This window comes from Xenopus laevis, chromosome 8S, assembly GCF_017654675.1.
Source record: "Xenopus laevis strain J_2021 chromosome 8S, Xenopus_laevis_v10.1, whole genome shotgun sequence".
NCBI classification, from domain to species: domain Eukaryota; kingdom Metazoa; phylum Chordata; class Amphibia; order Anura; family Pipidae; genus Xenopus; species Xenopus laevis.
In genome coordinates this window covers 80,488,983-80,511,085 of record NC_054386.1, presented here as the reverse complement: position 1 = coordinate 80,511,085, position 22,103 = coordinate 80,488,983, and the positions used below count along the sequence as shown (strand labels likewise).

General features: G+C 40.6%; 1 protein-coding gene across 1 annotated transcript; it reads right to left on the bottom strand.

Moving 5' to 3' along the window:
* Window positions 1–542: 542 nt before the first annotated feature.
* On the bottom strand, window positions 543–20,726 carry ring1.S (ring finger protein 1 S homeolog; the record flags this gene model as incomplete). The annotated part of the gene is given in 7 exon segments (NM_001094178.1): window positions 543–3,264; window positions 6,714–6,891; window positions 12,905–13,204; window positions 15,465–15,680; window positions 16,767–16,927; window positions 18,305–18,394; window positions 20,593–20,726. Coding segments are annotated over 6 exon segments (1,035 nt in total). The 3' UTR covers window positions 543–3,162.
* Between the last annotated feature and the right edge of the window lie 1,377 nt (window positions 20,727–22,103).

Here is a 22,103-nt window from a genome sequence, read left to right as displayed (position 1 = left end):
TAACACTGTATTTATTCTGTATAAATGCTTTACCATACCTGAGTAAATAGCTCTAGAAGCTCTCTATGTTTGTTTAGGATAGCAGCTGCCATATTAGCTTGGTGTGACATCACTTCCTCCCAGAGTGTCTCCCTGGTCACTAACAGCTCTGGCCTCAGACTACAGCAGGGAGGGGAGGAGAGGAAATGGAGGGGGAGAGAGGAGTAAACTGAGCATGCTCAAGCCCAAGCCCTGGAGGTTTATGCTGAAAACAGGAAGTCTGATACAGAAGCCCATGTGTACACAATAGAAGGAAAGAAATGCAGTGTTTCTTTTGACAGAGGACTCAGAGCAGCATTACGTCGAAGGTTTACTGGTGTATTTATATAGACCTTGCTGATAAAGCTTACTTAAATTTAGCCTTTCCTTCTCTTTTAACTAAAAGCAATAAAAGATAAGTGTTCCAGAGGACTATAGCCACATGTTTATACCTGTCTATATTGACACACACATCTTTGTTTTAAATTATCCACACAGTTTAAGAAAGAATAGATACAAACCAGTTTGAAAAGCCACATTTACTAAAATGTTACAAAAGAAAAATATGCTCTGAGTAAAGAGCAGTTAACATACAATACAAAGATTTAGAGTTCCCTCCATCACTTTCCATTAACATTTAAGTGCAAGTAAGGCTTAAGAGAAACGACTGCGACCTCATTATTTAGCTGTTTGTGATGGTTCCAATAAGGAACTCTTCTTGCCAGTCCAATGTGTATGTCACAAGGAAAAGTCTTGCAGACTCCTTGAATACAGAAACTAAATGGTGTTTTACTACACTGACATGTTCTCCAATACCCACTATGGTTACAAACTCAAGTCTAATTTTATCTCTTCCCCACTCTTTTATAATATTTGTTAAGAATAAGCCACCCCAACTGCTAGCTGTATGAATGCCCATACCTGATGTTATTCTTTTAAAAGGGGTTATTAAAGGGGCAGTACTACCCTTTGTTCAACATGAATGCAAAGTATAGGGCTTATGTCTTTTGATTTTAATACGTTTTTTTTTTCCCTGTGCTATATGGAGAAACAGAAGCTACTCCATGTTTGGTCCCTGTAAAGTAGTTGATCAGATTTTCAGTGTATAAACTCCTACTTGACTGTTGTGTTAGAAGGAGTCGAATTTGCAGGGGATTATCTGTGCACTGGTAATATAATGATATACCCTGAAAAAAACAAACATGGAGCAGCTTCAATTGTCCTATTAAGGTAAATGATAAGGACAATTTTTTTGAGAATAAAACAATAGGCAGATAGTATGTTTAGCACAAGCGCTATTCTTTGGAATCATTTAAACAAAGGGGATGCTGCCTGTTAACGAAGGAGTGGGGAAGGAAAAGGGTTGAGGAACGTTTAGTAAACACCCAGCAAGATTCATGGCCTACACCAATCCTTCATTTGCAAAATAATATTATAAATAGGGATGCACCAAATCCAGTATTTGGGATTCGGCCGAATCCCGAACCAAATCCTAATTTGCATAAAATTCTTCTTTGTGACAAAAACTTGCGTGATTTCCCTAGCCGCCCCTAATTTACATATGCAAATTAGGATTCCGATTCGGTTCGGGTCAAGCACAAGGATTGGACCGAATATGAAACCTGCTGAAAAAGGCCAAATCCCGAATTCGGTGCATCCCTAATTATAAATATTCAATGAAAGCAGAAGATAACATGGAAGGAATATTGCCACCTAACAGAGGAATATTACAGTACTCCCAGACAGTAAAATGGGAACTTTTGTGAAAATGAAAATTTAATATAAGCTTCATCATACTGAAATAAAAAACTTTCTACTTTTCTACTTTTTTAATTGTACTTCCTACAATTAAAAATTCTGCACAGTTTCTGAAATGATCAAGTTTATGTTCACTATCCTGCTCTCAGCATCTGTTTTTCCTCATTCTGTCTTCTTGCAGGAGTTGGGTGTCAGATGAATGATCCAATATATCTTATAGGGGGCTTCTTTTGCCTAGAACAAAATAACTGCCTTTTGCTTAAATTCTGCATGTAGAGAGACAGGATTTCTGGTGATTTTAATAGAGTGAGCTGGAATACGTCTCTCTACATGCAGAATTTGAGCAAAAGGCAGTTATTTTGTTAGATTTTGTTTGTACTGGAATCAGTTATTTGAGTGAGCTCTAATTCATCTGCTAGGAAAGGGAGCCCCTTATAAGATATATTGGATCATTCATCTGACACCCAACTGCTGCATGAAGACAGAATGACGAGAAACAGATGCTGAGAGAGGAATAGTGAATATAAACTTGATTATTTCAGAAACAATGCAGAATTTTTAATTGGTTGTATTTTGAGAGTATGAGGAAGCTTTTATTAAATTTCATTCTTGCGATAGTTCTCCTTTAATTACATTGACCCCCCCCAAAAAATGTTTTTGTTACAATGTTTACATGTACTGTGTATATATTTATATTGTGGGGTACAATGGGGTAAAACTAATGAAACCATTATTATAAATGACTGGGTACAAATTAAGTTATCTGTGAAACGTGGGTAGAGTTGCATGAAGAGCCTGGTATTTTAGACGTATCACTGCAAAGCTGACAGTCAAGGCTGGAGCTGCCACTTTTCCACTTAATTCCTTCTCAAATCTGTGCTCCTTGCAGTTCTTGCAGATATCTGGGTGGTGTCCTTCTATAGGCATTTTCCGAGGCAGGTTCTTTTGTTTCCTTAGGAAGAACGACACATGCAGTTCCTTCCAGTGTGCTTAGAGAATGGGTTTATTTCATGGCCTCTCCAGTTCTGTATAGGAGTATGGTTCAGATGTGGGGCTATGCAATGCTTGGTGCTTTTCAGTGTTTTGTCATTAGTCCCTGCTCAGTTCCAACAGCTTGGTTCTCAAGATATCAGTCAGCCCCCTCAATCCATCAAATAAAAAGGTGCTGGCTTAGGGACAGAAGTTAAATACAACTTTCCTTCTTTACTCTGGTATACCTTTATTTGAGCCACAGCTGCTAAACTCTCTATTAGGAGTTGAGGAAAAAAAAAGCAGCCTCACTTCTCCAGAACAGGTCGATTCCCTGTGGAATGCTTGGCACAAGCATATAATGCTAAAGTCATACAGGCGGCAGCATCTTTAATGTGAGTCATTTCATCCATGAGGCTATTTCTGCTCTTTGGTTGGAGCATAATAAAGCTCGAGCGGTTTGCTTACCTTCCAATACTTTTCATTCACCAGCTCAAGTGTTAAGGAGCCATTCAGTGTCTGATTAAAAACAAAAATAGTGAAATACACATTAATGTATACATAACTATCCATGATTTCCAATGTTTGTTTTCACAAAGTAAACCCAAGTAGTAAAACAACAGCTGTCATGATACTTGCATTAAGGGAGCTAGCACACGGGCAGATTCGGGGAGATTTAGTCGCCTGGCGACTAATTGGCTCTTCTGCAGGGCGACAATCTCCCCGAACTGCTTCCCCCTGCTTTAATGATACAATGCCAGTGCCAATGCACTCGCAGCGCTTCGATTTCCGAAGACGCCCGAAGTTGCCTCCGAGGAAACTTCAGGCGACTTCGGAAATTGAAGCGCTGTGAGTGCATTGACGTTTTCTCATTAAAGCAGGTGGAAGGCAGTTCCGGGAGATTGTCGCCGCCACAGAAGAGCCGATTAGTCGCCAGGCAACTAAATCTCCCAGAATCTGCCGTGTGCTAAAGCCCTTATAAGGGAAAACTACCTGAACCCACTGTAATAACTCATAGGTTTCTTTTCTCCCTACACTTTGTTTAAACGTTATATAGAAGCAGTCTGGTTTGTTTATATTCCTTTTTAAAGTTTGGTCTGACAATCTTTGTTGCAGCCAGACACAGGCCAACCTTAGACATGACAGCTCAGTTAAAGGGTCAGATATTAAACAATGTAGCGCCACCTTCACACTGCACTCCAAATATAACAAAAATGGTGGACTTTTACACAACATGAAACAATTAGCCTTTTTCAGCAGGATTTGGATTAGGCTGAATCCAATGCCTGGCCGAAACAAATCCAAATTCCTAAAATCATGTGACAGTTGGAAAGAGGTCTCTGTCTGAAAGTGCTCACAATCTATTAGGGAAAGGAAACAGACAAAAAGGAGTGGGGTATAAGTCCATAGCTCAAGACGGTGTTGCTGCATGGGGAGAAAAGTAGGGATGCACTGAATCCACTATTTTGAATTCGGCCAAACCCCCGAATCCTTTGCAAAAGATTGGGCCGAATACCGAACCCTAATTTGCATATACAAATTAGGGGTGGGAAGGGGAAAATTTTTTTTCCCTTGTTTTGTGACAAAAAGTCACAAGATTCCCCTCCCTGTCCCTAATTTGCATATGCAAATTAGGATTTGGATTCAGTTCGGCTGGGCAGAAAGATTTGGCCAATTCCAAATCCTGCTGAAAAAGGCCAAATACTGGCTGAATCCTGAACCGAATCCTGGATTCGGTGCTCCCCTAGAGAAAAGCGAAGTGCTTCATCTAGAGTACAATGAAAAAAACATTGCCTCAATTCACTTAAAGGGGTGGTTCAGCCTTACGTTAACTTTAGTATGTTATAGAATGGCCAATTATAAGCAACTTTTCAAAGGGTCTTCATTATTATTTTTATAGTTTTATAATTATTTGCCTATTTCTTCTGACTCTTTCCAGCTTTCAAATGGGGGTCATTGACCCCCATCTAAAAAAAAAAATGCTTTATATACGGCTGCACATGTATTGTACTTGCTACTATTTATTACTCCTCTTTCTAATCAGGCCTCTCCTATTCATATTCCCGTCTTTTATTCAAATCATTACATGGTTGCTAGAGTAATTAGGACCCTAGCAACCAGAAAGAAAAAGCTGAATAAAAAGCTAAATAACTCAAAAACCAAATAATATAAAATGAAAACCAATTGCAAATATTCTCAGGGTATCACTCTCTACTTCATACTAAGGTATATATTTATATTTAAGAGTGAAGTTATAGATCGCCAGACTCCTCTAGAGTGAAATTCCACCACTCTCCATTCATTTTTTATGGGATTTTTTTAAAGAGTATTTATCAATGGGTGAAAGTGAAAGTTCATCCTTTGATAAATACGCCTTTCAAAATCCAATAGAAATGAATGGAGAGTGGCGGAATTTTACTCTAGCGGACTGTGAAGATCTCGAACTTGAATTTTTGATAAATATACCCCTAAAAGTTAACTCAAAGGTAAACAATCCCTTTAAAAGAAGAATTTCTCTTTTGACTATAACTGGAGGAAATAAGACAGGCAAAGCTAGTGAGAAGAAAAGATTCTTTTTTAAAGGGAATTGTATTAAAGGGAATGTAAAGGCAAAAACATAATGAAAAAGAAACCTACCTCCAATATACTTTAAATAAAAAATGTATACAGTTTTTATAAGAAACCTGACTGTATGCAGTGCAATTCTCCCTTCATTTACTGCTGTGGATAGGAATTGTCAGACGGTCCCTAACTGCTGAGCAGGGAAACAATCATACTTATGAACAGCAGGGGGAGCCCCCGCCTTACTTCCCAGCCATGCAGAACTCAAGCAGCTTTGTTTGTTACGCTGTAGAGCAGTCGGCGACTGTGTAGAGATTTGTATTGGATTTTAATTTTGCCCCCTTTACTGTTTCCAACTCCAGCTGCAGGGACAAAGATCATAGAGCCAGATTTAAACAGATCAACTGGGATTCTATTTGGAGGATTATTTTGCTGCAGCCACTGGTTCTGCAGGGTTGGAGAAAGTTTGTATTAAACAATACAAAAACTATAAAATCCACATTAGATTACATGACAACACAGGGTCCAGTGCAGTCTGCATATTCTGATTATTAATCAGTCTTGCTGTATCGGCTTCTGGCAGATATTATTTGACTTGTGCTGTTTTGATAATTTATGACGATCCCTAAGCAGCCCAGACCACACTGAGCATGTGTACAGTCTCGGTCTTGCAAAGAGGTTTAACAAAGTTACAAGATGGTGACTGCATGTGGCCAACTTTGAAAACATAAATCATTTGTTTGATTAGGCTTGTGGTGCAGAAGTTCAGTTTATTTTTAGTATACTAAATACAGCATTTCTAGCCTTATTCTATTGTAGACTTTACTTCTCCTTAAGTATTGGGACTGACAAACGTCTAAATACAATGAAGGGTGTTCGCCAATGAATATGTCTACAAAAAGTACATTCAGTGCCTTGTTCTTCAACTATATGATCCTGGCTGGATGTATTTATTATAGTTTTTTTCTGATATGTTGCATACTCGTTTCAACTTGGGTAAATCTTGGAATAATGAGTTAGAACTTTAGCCAGGAAGAAGAGAATGTGGAGGCAAGCTTCTTATGGCATGTGCGATAGTCTGTGTTTGTACATTTCTATTTTATATGCTACGGTAAAGTAATGTTTACTAAACAGGGGTGGATTAACCACCAGTAGTGCTGTGCAGACCCCCCACTGCAGTTCCACATTGACCCAACCAAGCTCCACCCGTTTTGGAAACTCTGGGCAACCTGATAACCTGCATGACAATCAAATCCAAAATAAATAAGACAACTATTTAAAAACATACACGGTTAAATATGTAATAGCAACAGTACTCAACATGTCAGTTGGACATTTTATTTTTTCATTCAAGGTGTCCTAAACAGTTACAAATACATATGAATGCATGTTACATATATACTCACAGTATACTGACCACCTGCAACCCCTGTACAGATGTAGATGGTGTATTGCTTCTCGCTAACCTCTCCCAGTGTTACGCCTTCTGCTTCTCCACGGAGAACCTCCTCCTCCAGAGCAATGCGCAAGGCTAGATATTTTGATAGGTGATCAACTGTCGCATTTGCTGTAGTCTTTACATACCTGAGGAATATTAAGGTCATAAGAATTGGAGAATGATTTTTTAATGTAACTGCACTGGTAGGAAAGCATAACAGTATTAATAATTCCTTTACTCATTAAAGGGTTGGGTCACCTTTAAGTTAACTTTTAGTATGTTATAGAATTGTCGGTTCTAAGCAAATTTTCAATTGGTCTTCATTATTTATTTTTTATAGTTTTTTAATTATTTGCATTTGTCTTCTGACTCTTTCCAGCTGTCAAACGGGGGTCACTGACCCCTTCTATAAAACAAATGCACTGTAAGGCTACACATTTATTGTTTACTTTTTTTTTTATTAATCATCATTTTATTCAGGCCTCTCCTAATTATATTCCATTTTTATTCAAATCAATGCATGGTTGCTAGGGTATTTTGGACCCTAGCAATCAGATTGCTGAAATTGCGAACTAGAGAGCTGCTAAATAAAAAAGCTGTGGCCCAAAACAGAGTCCTGCAGCGGGTCGGGTACCCGCAAAAACCTGTGGTACCCTGCGGGTTGTGGGTAGAAGTTCCGGGCTGCGTGTCTTCCCAATAACGATTTTTACTCCTTTTTTCTGATCATGCCTACTTCTAATGATGTCACTTCCGGGTTACAATGACAGCACTTCCTGTTTTACTCCTTTTGTCTGATCACGCCTACTTCGGATGATGTCACTTCCAGTTTACAATGACAGCACTTCCTGATTCTTGATGGTCAGCTGGTCGCGGGTCCGGGTTGCGGATTGTAGGTTGCGGGTACAGGTCAGGTACGGGTTCCAAAAAATTGACCTGCGCAGGACTCAAAAACCACAAAAAAATAAAAAATGAAAACTAATAGTAAATTATTTCAGAATATCACTACATCATACTAAAAGTTATCTCAAGGGTGCACAACCAGTTTAAGCAATTGGTGTTCTCTTCTGGAAAAATAGATTTTTGTACTTACCGTTAAATCCTTTTCTCTTGTCCTACATTGGGGGACACAGGCACCATGGGGGGATGAAGATCCTGTTGCTTGGAGAAAGGACACTAAAAGGTTAAAGTGGCTCCTCCTCCTCCTGCTCTGGGCTTCATCCCCGCCTACCTCCTCAATCCTCAGTTTTCTGACCGAAAAAGAGATGACGAGCCCTACCAATTGCCCATGTGAAGAGAAGGAGCTCCTCCCCAATGCAAGCTAAGCACGGTATGAGCCACCTGCTGTTTGAAATTGTTGGTATTTGAACAACAAAAATTATATAAGATATTACCTGATCAATATTAACATGAACTAATACAGGGAGGGAAGGCCTGTGTCCCCCAATGTAGGATAAGAGAAAAGGATTTAACGGTAAGTACAAAAATCTATTTTTCTCTTGCCTAGATTGGGGGACACAGGCACCATGGGGACGTCCCAAAGCTACCCATGAGGGCGGGACTTTTTACCCCTAGTGTTCAGGGAATAACCACCTGCAACACTTTCCTGCCGAAGCTCGCTTCGGCTGAGGCGAATGTATGCACCTTGTAGAATTTGGAAAAGGTGTGTGTGGATGACCACACTGCAGCCCTACAGACCTGTTCTGCTGAAGCCTGGAGAGGAACCACCCAAGAAGTGCTGAGTGAAGAAGTAGAATGAGCTGAACCCGGAAGGGTGTGGCCTTACCTCGTACCTCATAGGCCTTCAAGATTGTTGACCTAATCCATCTTGCATTGGTGGCCTTAGATGCCTTAAGGCTTTTCTGTGGTCCTTCTGGTAAGACAAAGAGGTTGTCTAGCTTCCTTCTACTCTTGGTAGTCCTGGTGTATGTTCTGAGAGAACGAACCACATCTACGTATGTAACTGTTCCAAATTTGTCTTTTGTTCAGGACAAAATGAAGAAACCACCAAGTCCTGGTTAAGATGGAACTCCTTAGGAAGAAATCCAAGGTAGGTCTCAACACCACCTTGTCCTTGTAAAAAATCAAAAATGGTGGACGACAAGATAGAGCTGCTAGTTCTGAAACTAGTCTAGCCAAAGTGATGGCTAATAGAAAACTACCTGAAGAGTCAGCAGAGTTAATGGAATTGAGCCAATGGCTCGAACGGTTGCTCCTGCAATACAGAAGGTACCATATTGAGATCCCAGGGAGGGATTGTATGACGGTATGGCGGTATCATCCTCAATGCTCCCTGTAGGAAGGTCTTGATGTTGGGCAGCATTGCAAGCTGCTGCTGCTGAAAAAGGATAGATAAGGCTGATACCTGAACATTCAGTGAGCTGAGTGCCAGCCCTTATTTCTAAACCCTCCTGAAGGAATAACAATAGGCTACTCTCGTCCCAGGACTGTGGGTCTTTGGCTTTAGATTTACACCAGGATATGAATGTCCTCCATACCCTGTGGTAGATGCGTGCGAAGACGGGCTTTCTGGCCCTTAGTAAGGTCGGTATGGCCTTTTTTGGAACTCCTGATCTGGCTAGGATTATGGCTTCAAGTGTCATGCCGTTAAATCCAGCCATGGTGAACTCAGGAGGAGGATCAGTCCCTGAGATAACAGATCCATTCTGTCTGGAAGGTGGAATGGTGCGTCCACTGATGAACTTATGAGCTCTTCGAACCAAGTGTGGTGTGGCCAGTAGGGTGCCACTACAACTGTTTCTACCCTTCTTGATTACCCTTGGCAGAAGTGCCAGTGGTGGGAAGACATATGCTAGGTGAAACTGCCACGGAACCACCAGTGTGTCCATGCTAGGGCCAGAGGGTCATTGCTTCTTGTGAAGAACCTCGTAAGCTTGTTGTTGTACCTGGATGCCATTAAGTCTACTTCCGGAGTGCCCCACCTTGCCAGAATCAGTTGAAAAAACCTCTGCGGAGGCAGTCAGGGCACGTGGAACCCCATGGAAAGCTGAGTGCCTGGGTTCTGTGGTAGAGAGCCTTGAGATGGAAAATCCCATCGGAGGTAGCTGAGCGAATTCTATGAGATAGAAATGATCTGTAGGACCCAGGGTTCCAGTACTCTATGCCGTCACACCTCCCGAAAGTGACTTAAAGGAAAACTATACCCCCCAAACAATGTAGGTCTCTATTAAAAGATATTGCATAAAACAGCTCATATGTAAAATCCTGCTTCATGTAAATAAACCATTTTCATAATAATATACTTTTCTAGTAGTATGTGCCATTGGGTAATCATAAATAGAAAATTGCCATTTTAAAAAATAAGGGCCGCCCCCTGGGATCGTAGGATTCACTGTGCACACAAACATACCAACAAACCATACATGTTAGGTCACATGAGCCAATTAACAGACAGAGTTGTGTCTTTTGCTTCCACACTTCTTCCTGTTACAGTTAGAGTGGAAGTATTTCTGGTCAGGTGATCTCTGAGGCAGCACAGACACCATCACGAAATGGTGGCTCAAGGCAAGAGATGTAAAAGGGCATGATTTACTTAAATATATATTCCAGTTTGGTAAGATTCTTTAATATGCCAATTAATATGATATGAACTTTCTGTTGCTTAAGTGTTCATTTTGGGGGTATAGTTTTCCTTTAAGCGTCCGCCAAAGGGTTTAGCTTTCAGGGGTGAGCACCTCCTCATGCGGAGGCTGTTTTGTTTGAGTAAAGCGATGGAGAATGGGAGACCAAGCAGAGACCACTTCAAGGTAAGATCTGTTGACCAGTTTTTTAGCCAAAGGAAACGTCTGGCTGCAATGGATTATGCCGAAGTCCATGTGACGAGCTTAGCCGCGTCCAGGACTGCTACGCAAATTTATATATTTGTGTCCGCTATCGGAGCTAGAAAGAGGTTGGGCCACCTGTTCCACCCAAACTTCCATTGACCTGGATACCCATGGGGTGGCAATAATAGGTCGGAGAGTTCTGCCTGCTGCTGTAAAAATCGACTTGCAGAAACCCTCAAGACGTTTGTCGATAGGATCGTTAAAGGAAGCCGCATCGACTACTGGAATGGTGGTGGTCTTTGACAATTTAGAGACGGGTGGGTCCACTGCTGGGGGTGAAGACCAAGGTCTGTAAAGTAAAAGGATAAGTTTGAGTAAAGCGATGGAAAATTGGACTCTATGGTCTGGCGTTTTCCATTGTGCTTTAACAATGTCGCCCAGCTGTTCATAGGCTGGAAAGACACAAGAAGACTTCTTTTGCCTCTTGAAAATGTTATTGGTTTGCTAAAGGTGGGGTGTGCCTGAATCAGGCTCTCGACCTCTCATTGTGATCTAGGGGTATCCTGATCCTATTCATCTGCGGATAGGATCTGTCCCTCTTCCCAATGCCTCTTCCTGTTCATCAGGCAAAACAGGTGGGGAAAGGGGAGGTTGCTTTGTGACCGACTGCTGAGTGACCGGTCTGTGAGGCTCTGTAGATAGGTGCTGTAGGACCTTATCTAGAGTCTCTGGAATTCTGGCTAGGTTCTGTAGACCCGCTAGAGATAGAGCGCACACCATTCAGAATCCAAGCTCGTTTGATTAGCCGTAGCTGTCGCAGAGCTGGCTGGTAGGGCTGTGTGGGATTGTAATTGTGCAGTGACTGCTGCAGTCTTACAGGCTTCACATATTGGCTCAGCCAAAACACTAGCAAATTTAGGTCTGCAAGTAGCCCATGCCAAATACTAAATTGCATTGATGGTACATGCAGTTGCCTGCTTGGGAAGGGACTGGTCATCTGCCCTGCCCGTCATGGCTATACTATGTAGTGCAACCCAGTAAGTAAGATATTGGGGAATATTAGGAGAGTCCAGAGGGGTGAACCACTTCTCCCTTAGAGTGCAATCTGTGGAGACAGAGGGAAGTAGTAAAAAAAACCACAGTAGGTCCCATAGAGAGAAGAAGTGTTAATCCCCTAGAGAAAGAGTAAGGGAAGTGTAACTACCTATTCACCAAGGTAGGAAGGAATGGTGCCTTGTTCTTCTCTGTGAGAGACAGTGAGGCTGGAAACGCTCAGTACTGGAGAGAGAGATGCGGATCCAAAATGGCCGCCAGAGAGGTTTCCCGGGCTTTGGTATAGTACCTTAGTAAGATGGCGCCCGTGAGGCGCGTGTGCAGCGACTCGTGCACAATGAAATAGACGCAGCACCAGATGGTGGCGCGAAAGATCGATGGGAATGGCACTGAGTTACCAATGCGGGGACTACTTTTAGTGCTGTTGTCCCATTATGATCTACATATATAAAAGCATTGTTAGAATTCTGTTCCATAGAAAATATTACTTAATATTGATTCATGAGAAAATGTATATTGTAACCTTAACATAAATATCAAATAAAAAGCATGAAACAGGAGGGTGATTTAGACAAACTGTGCGTTGACAGTGTCTTTATATCTACTGATGACCAGCTAAAGGTCTACTGGTAGATCCCATCTACCTTTTGGACATCCCTGGCCTAGGGAAATCTTTGTCAGAGAATAGCAGTGAAAGTGAAACTAAATGCCTAGGAAAATCTGTGTGAGAGAATAGCAGTGAAAGTGAAACTAAATGCCTTTCTGCAGAGCTGACAGGCAGCATGTAATGGGGGGAGGGAGGAGGGAATTGACTTACCTCCTTGTGCCAGCCAGGAATGCTCAATAAAAGATATACCCTCTGTTGTGGCTACTGGTGCAGCCTCCGGAGAGCGGGAACCAGTGCCCAGGGTAGTGTGGGGGGGGGAGCTCCCCAGCCTGCAGCCTCCGTAGAGCGGGAAGGCTATAGAGCATCTTCAGATCAGAAGTCCTTGGCTGGAGGGGTTCTGGAAGAGAAACACTGACCCCTAGTAGTGGCATGATACTGAATAAATCTGTACCATTGCTCCCAGCCACAAAGTGTCCATCCTCCTTCTGAGGACACTAAAAGAAAACTGGGGATTGAGGAGGTAGGCGGGGATGAAGCCCAGAGCAGGAGGAGGAGGAGCCATTTTAACCTTTTAGTGTCCTTTCTCCAAGCAACAGGATCTTCATCCCCCCATGGTGCCTGTGTCCCCCAATCTAGGCAAGAGAAATTGTATTACCCAGCATTGTCCTAGCTTTTAACATTTTTTTTTTAAGTCATTTGATTTAGATGCGGTCTTACCTAGTCTGACTATAACCATCTTTTTCCACTAGTAGGGGGTGTGCCCTGAAAACCAGTTCAATCTCACTACCGGTCTCTCCACCACCTGGAGGATCAGGGCTCCTTACTCCACCTTCATGTGAAAGATCGGGTTCTGCTCCGGAATCTTCAGAGGCTCGAGATCGTTTGCGACTAGGCCCTGCTTCCTGATTGCTGTGCACTGATGGGTTGCTGACATGTGAGCGGCTGTCGCAGTTGTCTTCCCCACCACTAAATGTTGTGTTGTCTGATTCGTGCTGGTGTTTACGAACTCGTTGTGCTCTGGTAATAGGAAAAAAATAAAAAAAAGAATAATCAAGTTATTCTGCAGATGCTTAAAGCAAAGCAATCAGTTCATAAATCCTAAGATGACAAGAGTTAAAAATTATAGGTAAAATCTACTATTAAGAAATCCTTATTCAGAAAGCTCTCAAATATGGCATTGCCATTCCCCTTAATGTTCTATTGAAAATAATCTTCATTTTGAGAATAAGTAATTACCTTAAAGGACAGGACTTCAGAGGAAGCAGTCCCTGCAACAGCTTGAAAGCCAAAGAGGCATATATTTATTAAAAAAGTTTTACTCCCGTAGTTCAGGTGGGCCCAAAAATGATTTTGCTTTGAGTCCCAGTATCTTCTAGTTAGCCCAACTGATGACCTTGTACTTATTTTGCCATGGGAAGAATTTATGCAACAAAATGTTTGTGTTTGATTTATTAATGGGCAATATACACCTTTAACATAAGTACAATTGTTTTCTACACTACACAGTACTAATGGCTAATTGTCTTTAAAGGGATACTGTCTTGGGAAAATTTTTTTTTTCAAAACGCATCAGTTAATAGTGCTGCTCCAGCAGAATTCTGCACTGAAATCCATTTCTCAAAAGAGCAAACAGATTTTTTTTATATTCAATTTTGAAATCTGACATGGGGCTAGATATTTTGTCAATTTCCCAGTTGCCCCAAGTCATGTGACTTGTGCTCTGATAAACTTCAATCACTCTTTACTGCTGTACTGCAAGTTGGAGTGATATCACCCCTCCCCCCCCCAGCAGCCAAACAAAAGAACAATGGGAAGGTAACCAGATAACAGCTCCCTAACAAAAGATAACAGCTGCCTGGTAGATCTAAGAACAACACTCAATAGTAACAACCCATGTCCCACTGAGACACATTCAGTTACATTGAGAAGGAAAAACAGCAGCATGCCAGAAAGCATTTCTCTCCTAAAGTGCAGGCACAAGTCACATGACCAGGGGCAGCTGGGAAATTGACAAAATGTCTAGCCCCATGTCAGATTTCAAAATTGAATATAAAAAAATCTGTTTGCTCTTTTGAAAAATGGATATCAGTGCAGAATTTTGCTTGAGCAGCACTATTAACTGATGCGTTTTGAAAAAAACATGTTTTCCGATGACAGGATCCCTTTAAGGGGATCATGGGAAAAAAATTTTTGTTGTTTTTTTTGTTTTTCAAAATGGACCTGTTAATAGAGCTTCTCCAGTAGAATTCTGCACTGAAATCCATTTCTCAAAAGAGCAAACAGATTTTTTAATATTTAATTTTGAAATCTGACATGGGGCTAGACATAGTGTCAGTTTCCCAGCTGCTCCCAGTCATGTGACTTGTGCTCTGATAAACTTCAGTGACTCTTTACTGCTGTACTGCAAGTTGCAGTGATATCACCCCCCCCCCCCCCTCCGTTCCCTCAGCAGCCCATCAGCAGAACAATGGGAAGGTAACCACATAACAGCTGCCTGGTAGATCTAAGAAAAGAACTTAGTAGTAAAATCCCTGCCCCACTGAGTCTCCTTCAGTTACACCAAGTAGGAGCCTGCCAGAAAGCAGCTGCATCCTAAAGTGCTGGTTCTTTCTGAAAGCACATGACCAGGCAAAATACCGGAGATGGCACCTACACACCAATATTACAACTGAAAAAAAAATACATACAAAAAAATGGCATTTTATATTGTAGAATTAATTATTTGCAGTGTAAACAGTGTAATTTAGAAATAAAAACTACACCATAAAAACATGACAGAATCCCTTTTCTTCCTTCTTCTCCCCTCCCTGTAAGCAGGATAATAAATTGAAATGAGGTCTATATAAAAAAAAAGTCTCTTCCTTCTCCCAGTTCACCTTGTGTCAGTATTTGAAATAAGGAGATTATTATGCAGAACTTTTTAGCAGACTGGTAAATTTGTTAAACTACATCTCCTATTCCCATAATTGTCTGCAAGAACTAAAGTAATTTAGACCGTAAAAGTATATTATTTGTATTTGACCTGTTTAGGGTAAGAAATAATGATAAAAATACAGTAGATACTTCTTAAAATGATAGGCAGAAATAACAGTGATCAGCAGTACTATGCATTTAGCTCATGTGGCTCAAATCCACAGATACAATACCCAGATCCACATTTACATGTAAAGGTCTTACCTGTATATTTGCTGCCTTTTAACATATGAAGGTATAGTTTATTTTATACAGCACTACTCCTAAGCCCAGGCAAGTAATTTATCAGCTCCCACTACAGTACCTGTGCATAGCTTGCATTTTAAGTCCTTCTTCAATGCTGCTGCTTAGTGCCTGCTGGTTATGTAGACGGTTTAGCTTTGCCAGGACACGATCTTGGTGTGCCTCATACTCATCTCTGCTTGGGTAAATTTTGGAAATCAGTGCATCAAAATTTGGGTCAGGACGAAGAGAACGTTTTGAGACCAGCTTCTTCCGGCATGTAGGACATTCTTTGTTCCTAAAAGTGCAGAACCAAAATTCTAATATTAGGAAACAAACAAGAAATACATGTGCATAAATGTATTTAGCAAAAGCCAGAAAACAAAATTTCAAAATATGAAAGTATGGAGTTGCAGCTACTTTTCAATTCATCAGCTGCCAATGCACTAGGAAACATGGCCATGGGCTGATGAAAGTTTCAAACCTGCCTGATATTTATAATAAGTGGCCTATTAAAGAATCTTACCAAACTGGAGTATATCAATAAATATTGCCCTTTTACATCTTTCACCTTGAGCCACCATTATGCGATGGTCTGTGCTCTTTTTTAGAGATCATCCAGACAGGAAATAATGCAGCTCTAAATGTAATAGGAAGAAGTGTGGGAATAAAAGACAGAACTTTGTCTGATGGGACCTAGTTTGTGTATGTGTCCTTGGTTTGTATGTATGCATGGTTTCCCAGGCGGTGGCCCTTAGGGGGAACTATCTTGAAAATGAAAATTTAATATAAGCTTGAATTAAAAAACATTCTAATTAGAATCAATCTGCATCATTTCTGAAATAATCAAGTTTATATTCACTATTCCTCTCTCAGCATCTGTTTCTCTTCATTCTGTCTTCATGCAGCAGTTGGGTGTCAGATGAATGATCCAATATATCTTATAGGGGGCTTCCTTTCCTAGCAGATGTATTAGAGCTCACTGAAATAACTATTTCCAGTACAAACAAAATCTAAAAAATATAACTGCCTTTTGAACAAATTCTGCATGTAGAGAGACAGGATTTCTGGTGATTTTAATAGAGTGATCTCTAATACATCTTCTAGGCAAAAGGACTCCCCCTATAAGATATATTGGATCATTCATCTGACACCTAACTCCTGGATGAAGACAGAATGATGAGAAACAGATGCTGAGAGAGGAATAGTGAAGATAAACTTGATTATTTCAGAAACAGTACAGATTTCTTAATTGATTTTAGTATGCTGAAGCTAATATGAAATTTTCATTTTCACGATAGTTCCCCTTCAAAGTATCATTGTTCAATTTAGGATTACCTTTGGCAGCAATTCTAATCATTACAATGCCCAGACAAACACTGACCCACTTCGTAGAGCTGTGACAATGCAGTCTGAGCAGAATCTGTGGAGACATTCCTTGGTGGTCATTGTGTTCTTTAACATGTCAAGGCAGATGGGACACATGAGCTCGCTGTGAAGACTGCGTGGAGACACTGCAATCTCAGTTCCATCCATAATCGCCTCCTAAAAAGAAATCCATATTGGTAAGAATATTGTAGTTAAAAGCTTGTCACGTGGTTAAAGGAGATGCGGCATTAGTCACTAGAAGGACAGAACAGGACTTTGCATTATTAAAGAGGTAGAAGAAAAAAAGTACAACATTTTAAACTTTAAAATGCGTCCATAACTTTAAAGGGATACTGGGATGGGAAAAAATGTTTTCAAAATGCATCAGTTAATAGTTCAAGTAGAATTCTGCACTGAAATCCGTTTCTCAAAAGAGCAAACAGATTTTTTTAATATTTAATTTTGAATCTGACATGGGGCTAGACATATTGTCAGTTTCCCAGCTGCCCCCATTCATGTGACTTGTGCTCTGATAAACTTCAGTCACTCTTTACTGCTGTACAGTAAGTTGGAGTGATATCACCGCCCTCCCCCCCAGCAACCTAACAACAGAACAATGGGAAGGTACCCAGATAACAGCTCCCTAACACAAGCTAACAGCTCCTTGATAGATCTAAGAACAGCACTCAGTAGTAAAATCCAGGTCTCACTGCGACAGTTACCTTAAAGGGATACTGTCATGGGAAAAACATTTTTTTTCAAAATGAATCAGTTAATAGTGCTGCTCCAGCAGAATTCTGCACTGAATCCATTTCTCAAAAGAGCAAACAGATTTTTTTATATTCAATTTTAAAATCTGACATGGGGCTAGACATTTTGTCAATTTCCCAGCTGCCCCTGGTCATGTGACTTGCGCCTGCACTTTAGGAGAGAAATGCTTTCTGGCAGGCTGCTGTTTTTCCTTCTCAATGTAACTGAATGTGTCTCAGTGAGACATGGGTTTTTACTATTGAGTGTTGTTCTTAGATCTACCAGGCAGCTGTTATCTTGTGTTAGGGAGCTGTTATCTGGTTACCTTCCCATTGTTCTTTTGTTTGGCTGCTGGGGGGGGAAAAGGGAGGGGGTGATATCACTCCAACTTGCAGTACAGCAGTAAAGAGTGATTGAAGTTTATCAGAGCACAAGTCACAAGAATGGGGGCAGCTGGGAAATGGACAATATGTCTAGCCCCATGTCAGATTTCAAAACTGAATATAAAAAAATCTGTTTGCTCTTTTGAGAAATGGATTCAGTGCAGAATTCTGCTGGAGCAGCACTATTAACTGATTTATTTGGAAAAAATGTTTTTTTCCCATGACAGTATCCCTTTAAGTGCTGGCTCTTTCTGAAAGCACATGACCTGCCTACACACCAATATTACAGCTAAAAAAAAAAATACACTTGCTTGTTCAGAAATGAAATTTTATATTGTAGAGTGAATTATTTACAGTGTAAACAGTGTCATTTATAAATAAAAATGACATCATAACAATAATGTCAGAGTCCCTTTAATACCTGCGGGGTGCGATGCAGCTCATACAGACTCAGCTCCCAGGTCTTACTAGAACACTGTGCATTCACTGGAGTCGCCATTGTCTTTAAACTCTAAGAAAATAAAGACATTTTGAAAAGCCTTGACATTTTTCTAAAGCTGGGGTAAAGAAACAGCTAAACTAAATGTTTTCCACCCAAACTCTGTATTTTGCACTGTAAAATAAATTGTTTTACTAAGCAACTTCTCCATGTACACGCATTCGAAACTGTCAATGCTTAAAGGGGTGGTTCACCTTTCAGTTAATTTGTCATATGCTATAGAATGACCAATTATAAGTAACTTTCCAATTGGCCTTCATTATTTATTTATTTTTTTATAGTTTTTAAATGATTTGCCCTTTTCTTCTGATTCTTTGCACCTTTAAATGGGGGTCACTGACTCCATCAAAACACAAATGCTCTATAAAGCTACAAATGTAGTTATAGGAGATCGTCTCCTATTCATATTGCTGTCTCTAATTCAAATCAATCCATGGTTGCTAAGGTTATTTGGATCCTAGCAACCAGGAAATTGCAAACCGGAGAGCTGTTGAATAAAAAGCTAAATAACTCACAAACCACAAATAATAAAAAATGAAAACCAATTGCTACCTGTCTCAAAATATCACTATCTACATTATACTAATAGTTAATTTAAAGGTAAACAACCCCTTTAAACAGTGATCCCCAACCAGTAGCTCGTGATCAACATTTTGCTCTCCAACCCCTTGGATGTTGCTCCCAGTGGCCTCAAAGCAGGTGCTTATTTTTGAATTTGGAGGCAATTTTGGTTGCATAAAAAACAGGTGCACTGCCAAAGAGAGCCTTAATGTAGATTGACAATCCATATAGGGGCTACTAAATGGCCAATCACAGCCCTTATTTGGCACCCCAGGAACAGTTTTCATGCTAGTGTTGCTACCCGACTCCTTTTACTTCTGAATGTTGCTCACGGGTTATAAAGGTTGGGGATCCCTGGCTTAAAAGTTATTTGTAAAAGGAATTGATATGGAAAGCAGTCTTTGTTAACATTCTCTACACTCCTGAAACAATATTGTAAGCCAGTTAACAAAAGTAGTACCATATCTCCCAACATTTTGGAAGTAAAAAGAGGGACAAAAATTGTTTCCGCACATAGAACCGCAATTTTTTTGGACCAAGTCCCTTTCTGTGGCAACAACCCCTAATTACCATGTTAATTTTACAAAATTTGGCAGTTTATGAAAGTTTGAAAATATTTCTCTTCATCTGTACTGTTTTTTTGTGTCTCAAAATGGTTACAAAGTATCTTATTTGCACATGTGTTCTCTGCTAAAAGTCAAATTAAGTTAGAAATTTTGTTTCTTTTTCTGGCTGTTCAGTGCAGAGAAAATAGGGACTTTCCAGTACAAATGAGGGACTGCAGGTTGAGCTGTCAAAAGAGGGACTGTCCTTTACAAATAGGGGCAGTTGGGAGGTATGAAGTAGATAAACAGACCTGAAAGATCCGGACTCCTATTCAATTGCTTTAAAAGTCAGAACCAAGGAACAGAAACTATATTTTCTAATGAAAGACGGCGTATATAGGGTGTATACTGCAGTGTTAATATTTATACATATTATTTGTAAAAGGAATTGATATGGAAAGCAGTCTTTGTTTACATTCTCTGCACTACTGGGTCTGACTCCTGAAACAACATTGTAAGCCAGTTAAAGGAGACATATAGGAAAAGAAAACCTAATTTTGTAGGCAATTATAAGTAATAGATGGCATTGCTTTTACATGGTGCTAAAATGTCATATTATCTTTCATAATAGCCCCTTTATTGGAGCTCTCTATAGATGTTCTCTGGTCTCTGTCTGTTTCAGATGATGAGTGGGCGTGTCCCAATGGTCCCAGCCAGAATCACAGTAGCAGGGGGACAGCCAATCACAGCCCTGCAGTCACACAAGCACGGACAGGTTTCAGTTCCCTATCAGGTCCTGCTAGTTGCTGATTGGTTCCTGTCCTACAGTGCAGTGAGCTGGCTCCCCTGCACAGCCTGGGAATTCAGGAAGCAAGAAGTGGAAGGGAGGGATCATTATTCAATAAATCAGCCTAAAGTGTATATATCACAACACAAATCACGTCAGTATATCTACATGTTACACCCGTGTGCATTTACTCCTGAAACCCAACTCTATCTAAGTTTATCATTTCAAGCGACATAATCTCCCTCAAATCATATTTACACGCAGGGCCGCCATGGGGGGCAGTCTTAAACGAGGGGCAGGCGCTGTGCTGCACTTACTTGGATTACCGCGCCCCCTGCTGTCAGAGAGCTGCACAATTCGGGAGGGAGGGCCGTTACTAAGGTGCCTGTATGTTCTCTCATCTACACAGTTTACATTCTACCCGACAGCTCCACTTGTTCTACCGGATCGCTACTCACAACTGTTTACAGGCACCTAACCTAATGTCTTGAAGTAAATCCCGACGCTGCAAGTCTCATCACGCGAGACTGACGTCTCGATTACACGTAAGCGCACTGACGCGCCACGTAGCCGCCTTACGCGAGTCACATGCCAGCGTCTTGTTCTTCCAGTTGTTGACAGTCTACTCTATCTCCCTTCAAAAGCGCTTTCCCTGTTCTTACCTGTCAGTTTCTTGCCATTCCTTCACCACCTCAGCCCCCAGCGTTTATATCTTTTACTTATATTGGTGCCAGGGAACAAAAAAAAGACATTGCCAACAGTACCAGATACTTTTCTCGGGCCAAGTGATATTCTCATTATTTTACTAGTTTATTCCACATTTAGTGAACTTTATAACAGTTCGGGGCAGATTTATCAAAGGTCGAGGTGAAAAACTTTGAATTTCGAATTTTTTTGAAGTACTGTCTCTTTAAAACTTCGACCATTCGCCAGCTAAAAGCTGCCGAAGTGATGTTTTAGCCTATGGGGGACCTTCTACAACCTGTATGGAGACAATTGGGGGAGTTTGAGAGATCGAAGTTAAAAAAAACTTTGAATCGAAGTACGATCGTACCATTCCCAGTAGGCCGAATTCGGCACACTTCGACCACCAAAAAAACTTCGACCTCCATTCGATTGGTCTTTTTGAATTCAAAGTTTTTTTTAACTTCGACCTTCGATAAATATGCCCCTTACAGTAACATTCTCACACACAGCTATGAGATAATATACCTCCCAACATTTTGGAAATAAAAAGAGGGACAAAAAAAAGTTGCTGACAAACAATTTGGCAGGTTAAGAAGGTTTGAACATATTTCTGTGGTTTTTTTCAGTTATTACAGTTTTGCTAATGAAGGTGAATTGCCCTTTAAGCTTTGAGTAACTTTTCCCAAGGGACCAGTTATCTTATATTGTTTCAATTACTTATTTGCTCATCTTGTAATAGTTACAAAAGTATCTTATATGCAGCTGCGGCTGTTCTGGGCGCTCTGCCAAAAGCCAATGAAGTTAGAAGCTGTGGTTTTTTTTCTGGCTGTTCAGTGCAGAGAAAAACTGGACTTTCCAGTACAAACTAGGGAGTGCGGGTTGAGCTGTCAAAAGAGGGACTGTCCCTCTGAAAACGGAACAGTTGGGAGGTATGAAACAAGACCAAAAAAAATGTAAAACCCTTTAATTTATGCTTACATAATACAGGCAACAAACAGTTAGCTATTATATTTATCTTTTTTCCCTATTACCGGTAATAACATTGGGATCAACCATTATTTTTACCGGCCGGGCTGGTAAAATACCAGCCAGGTGGCAACCCTAACACAAGTTTATCAGTGACACACACATTAAAGGAGAA